Source organism: Nanorana parkeri, unplaced genomic scaffold, assembly GCF_000935625.1.
Source record: "Nanorana parkeri isolate BGI_ZX_2015 unplaced genomic scaffold, ASM93562v1 scaffold1403, whole genome shotgun sequence".
Lineage (NCBI taxonomy): Eukaryota > Metazoa > Chordata > Amphibia > Anura > Dicroglossidae > Nanorana > Nanorana parkeri.
Genome location: NW_017307671.1, coordinates 223,658 through 228,148, shown reverse-complemented (window position 1 = coordinate 228,148; position 4,491 = coordinate 223,658). Strand labels below are relative to the sequence as shown.

The window sequence follows — 4,491 nt, the reverse complement described above, 5'->3', positions numbered from 1 at the left end:
CTGCCTGTTTTAAGTATTTAAAAAAAAAAAAAAAAAAGTTTTAAACTGCTGTGTAGGGAGACATGCATTGATAAGGCTCCGCAAAGATTTCTTCTGGAGTGTGATCTCAAGGGGAGCCATGCTGCAGCAAGGGTAATCCCTTTTTAACGTGTATACTGTACATCGTAAAGTATCATTTTTGCCATTGCAAAACTATATGGCCCTCAGCTCTCATTACCTCTTGATTTCTGGTGAGCTTACTCTCTTGGCCTTACTTTAAAATTATGCACCCTGGACATACATATGTAACGGTAATATTTATCATATCAGATAAATATGTAAATCTGGCATTTCCCAAAGAAACTAATGATCCTACCTTATTGGTTTTCATGGTAAACCTCATGAAATATGCTATGGTTCTGCCATATGCCTAGATTTGTCCAAAAAGATGTGAGCATTCCAAATTAAACTTCTTCAGCTTTGGCAAGAAAAATTGCATGAAACGTTTACATGCTGCCCAGGAAAATGATGTTGGACTGGAATGGTTATTTCTGTCAAAGAACACTTGCAGATGCTTAAGGCTGGGTTCACACCGGGGCGTTTGCCGCGTGGCACGATTTGCGGTAAAAGAAACGTGCAACAAACGCGCATTTACAAGGGCTATCCGGCTGTATCCTAATGGATACGCGTGGAAAATACGCCCAAAGAAGCTCCTGTACTTCTTTGGGTGTAGGGCGTTTTTCAGAGCGTTCCTACGCGCTGAAATACGCCCAGGTGGGAACCATGCCTATAGGCAATTATTGGTTTTCACATGCTGAGCGTTTTACAGCGCGTTGACCAGCGCTGTAAAACGCTCAGGTGTGAACCAGTCCTAAAGAAGAAATTTCAACGTATTTACCTGACTCCCCATTTGCACTTGCTAGAAGTCCATTCACAGTCATAATCTTCCTGAGAATGCACAAGAGGAGTTAAACCCTCAGATTTTGTAACATAAAACAATAGTGTAATGTGTGCCTTACTGTAATCCATGGTTGTTTCCCTTCTCTTTGCTGCTCTTCCTTTTTAAATCCGTATTTCTTCTCATGCGGGGCAGAACTTCTGTTTTGCAGCAGACTGCCTTGTCTCTGAGATGGATAAATGGTGTTTGTGTGAAGGTTCACAACCTGAGCCAGCACTACAGGGAGAGGCACTCAGCTGCAAAGGGAAGTTCTCCCCAAGCATGAGAAGACATGAGGATTTAAAGGGAAGAGCAGCAAAGAGAAGGGAAACAACCATGGATTATAGTAAGGCACAAATTACAGTATTGGTTTATGTTGCAAAATCTGAGGGTTTCATGTCACTTTAATTGAACTCATTACCAGTGATGCAGCTGAACATGATCTCTTTAATGTCCATAACTTCTGGATCAAGTGTTTGCAGTCATATCCTGTTCTACCTGAGATTGTATTGCGCCTCCTCTCTGTTTCCAACAACGTACCTTTGTGAAATAGGCTTTTCAAGCTTGTTGGTTATCAAGTCTAAATATAGAAGTAGACTTATCGCAGAAGATGATCTTTGTGCTCTTGCAAAAACTGCCTGAGAATTTCTGATCTGGCAAGAAATAAACAAGTACAGCCTTCGCACTAACGCTTTTTGGGTATCACATCTGACCTTTTTTTTTTTTATTAGGATTGATGCCATTCCTTGGCTTTGTTTTCTTTAGAAAGTTACTTAGTAGCTTGCATTAAAATATGTAACACTGTAAGTGACCTAATTGTACAAAAATTCAGTGAAGGAAGAGCGCAGTTAATTTTATTAGGGATGCTCCGATACCAGTTTCTCAGTATCGAAAACAGTGCCACGAGAGACTGGCTTCCTGGCCAATCAGGAAGATGGCCCACTGCCCGGCTTCCTGATTGGCTGGGAAGCTGGTTTCATGTTCCCTCACGGCATTGCATACTGGCTTCCTGACCAATGAGGAAGCTGGCTGGCAGGTCATGACCCACTGCCCTTCTTCCTGATTAGTCAGGAAGCCAGGCTGACTGGCAGTGTCGCAAGGGTGCATGGAATCTCCCTCTGACTGGCAGCTCTGGTATCGGAGCATTTGGGCAAGTATGAGTACTTACTTTAATGCTTAGTATTGGGGCATCCCTAAATTTTAACGGGGGTGGGGGCCGTCACCACAACTTGGCAAATGTTACCAAGTGGTCCCAGCCCTAGTAAGGTTGAAAACCACTGCTCTAGACTTACTATGGATTTGTATGAATATTTTGGATGAGCACCTGAGCATTTACCATACAATTAGAGTAATTCTAATTTTTATTGTCATTTTTCTTTCTTGCAGGAACTGGAGAAGGCTGGGTTGCAAGATGGGATTAATTTGCATGTGTATGAAGTTCCAGTTGAATATCAAACTGTTCAAAGGTTAATCCCAGATTTATGGATGAAACACAACCCTGAGGTAAGTTGAGGGTGTTGTTCAACTCAGCACGGTGAGCGTTTTGTTATCTTTTCGATTGCTCTTCTTTTTTTTTTTTGCACTGTGCACAGAAGTGTTATAATTGTATTGGAGTTGAAGAGAACTAAGGGGTAACCTTTTTATCCCATAGTTCTCTTTAGGGTCACTGGAGGACATATACTCACGTCCTCCGGTAACCCAAAACTCAGTATATATGCTGAGAGCTCCGCAGCCACGGCGGATCCCAAAAATACTGTGAGTGCCACCCTGCTGGCTGATTGACAGCGGGCTCTGTCTATCTAGAGGCAGAGCCAGCTATGCCCACCGCTGTAGTCCTCGGCGCTGGAGGATCGGTGGGGGGAGGGGAATCCCTGCAGGGAGAGGTGACTGACAGTCACCGTTCTTTCCAGGGAGATAATCGGGAAGTGAGTGAGCAGCAGGTGTTTGTTTAATAGAGCCGACGTGTGACTGTTTTAATGTCACACGTCGGCTCTAACTATGGGGCTCAGTGTAATTCACTTGACCCATACTTCTCCTTTTTTTTAAACAGGTGTGTGTGTTGCCAATTGTGTACACATTCATTAACTGGGAACATATGAGAGTGGATGCAGGTTGTTATAATGTCGTGAATGTGGAATGTTCAATAGAAGATATTTAATACCTATTTTTTTAATGTGTCATGGATTAATATTACATTTCAGCTGCTACCTGTCAAATGGCAGACCTTTTCTAAACCTACCATTAGCACAGGGGAAAGCTTATCTAAAGATTGGGTTAAACATCCCAATATGGAGCTAGTGCCTAATACAATCACACATAATTTAAAGTTACATTTGCTTATCTTTGCAACAGATGATTGGTTATGGAAGTAACTGTTCTAGCATAAACCTGGTCCAGTTCTTTGGGAGGTTTTTGACCTGCAACCTACTGGTGTTTGAAGTTTAAGCCATCACTATGGATCCATAGCCCTAACTTATACACCCTCTTTCCCCCTCTTCCCCCTTTTTTTTGGTGGGGGGGGGGGGGGGGTTATACAGAGTTATCAGTCTGTTCACTTTGATACATAATTACTTTACAATGCAAAATACAGCTAACCGCTTCTTTTCTCTATTTTAACTCTTCCCCCCCTTCCCCAGCTCATTGTTCACGTTGGAGTTTCTGGCATGGCTACAATGGTGACACTAGAAAAATGTGGTCACAACAAAGGATACCTTGGCCTGGATGTTCGCCAATTTTGCCCAGATACAGAGTGTTGTGTGGATGGAGGCCCAGAATGCTTACACTCTGTTATAGACATTGATACGGTTTGCAAGAAAGCAACAGAAGCTGAATTGGATGTTCAGTTTACAGTGTCGACAGATGCGGGCAGGTATGAGTTGAATTCCAGGACCTCGGGTGTGGAAGTTTTAAAAAATACAAAACCATCTACTTACCCATGATATACTTGTCCTGATACAAAAAAAAAAAAAGGATTTGAACCAAAACCGTATTTAACCATGCTAAGAAGCGATACCACAATGTCACACAGTGAAATGGGGGCAGTACTCATCTCTCTCACACACACACACACACACACACACACACACACACACACTCCATTCGCATCCAAGATGGCAGGGGCGACTGTGTTGGTTTTAAATGTATTGTATTCATTTTAATTTTTTTTTTGCCCCTGTGAAAATGGCGTTTGGGGATGACAGGCCCTCTTAATGAAGCCTGCCCTCCAATACAGGAGATTGAGCATAGCATTGTGCTGGAACTTCTGTGCATCTAAGACAGGAGTCTCTGTGAGTAATTAGCCATGGTCCCGGGCCCCCTCAGAAGAGTGGATGGGGACGGATCATGTAGGGGGGAGGAGCAGGCTGCTTAGAAGTGATCAGATCACTTGTACAAAATGGCTCCCCCTGCTCTACATTTAGCCCTGCTGCTTGCCTGCAGCAGGGCTAAATGTAGAAACAAAAAAACAAAACCTGCCTGAAACTGCATGTCACGGGCGTCAGCTATATGAATGTCACACCCCCTGTAGCTATGCAAACTCTACCACATAAATTGACCATCCTTGTGACCTAACTTTT

At 43.1% G+C, this 4,491-nt stretch overlaps 1 protein-coding gene across 1 annotated transcript in view; it reads left to right on the top strand.

Annotated features, from left to right (window-relative positions):
- Nucleotides 1–4,491, top strand: part of PGPEP1 (pyroglutamyl-peptidase I) — a 12,989-nt gene that overhangs the window by 6,392 nt on the left and 2,106 nt on the right. Inside the window, exons 3-4 of the mRNA XM_018569815.1 lie at nt 2,303–2,419; nt 3,553–3,785. Of these exons, the coding sequence (XP_018425317.1) occupies nt 2,303–2,419; nt 3,553–3,785 (350 nt within the window). The remainder of the gene's footprint in view (nt 1–2,302; nt 2,420–3,552; nt 3,786–4,491) is intronic.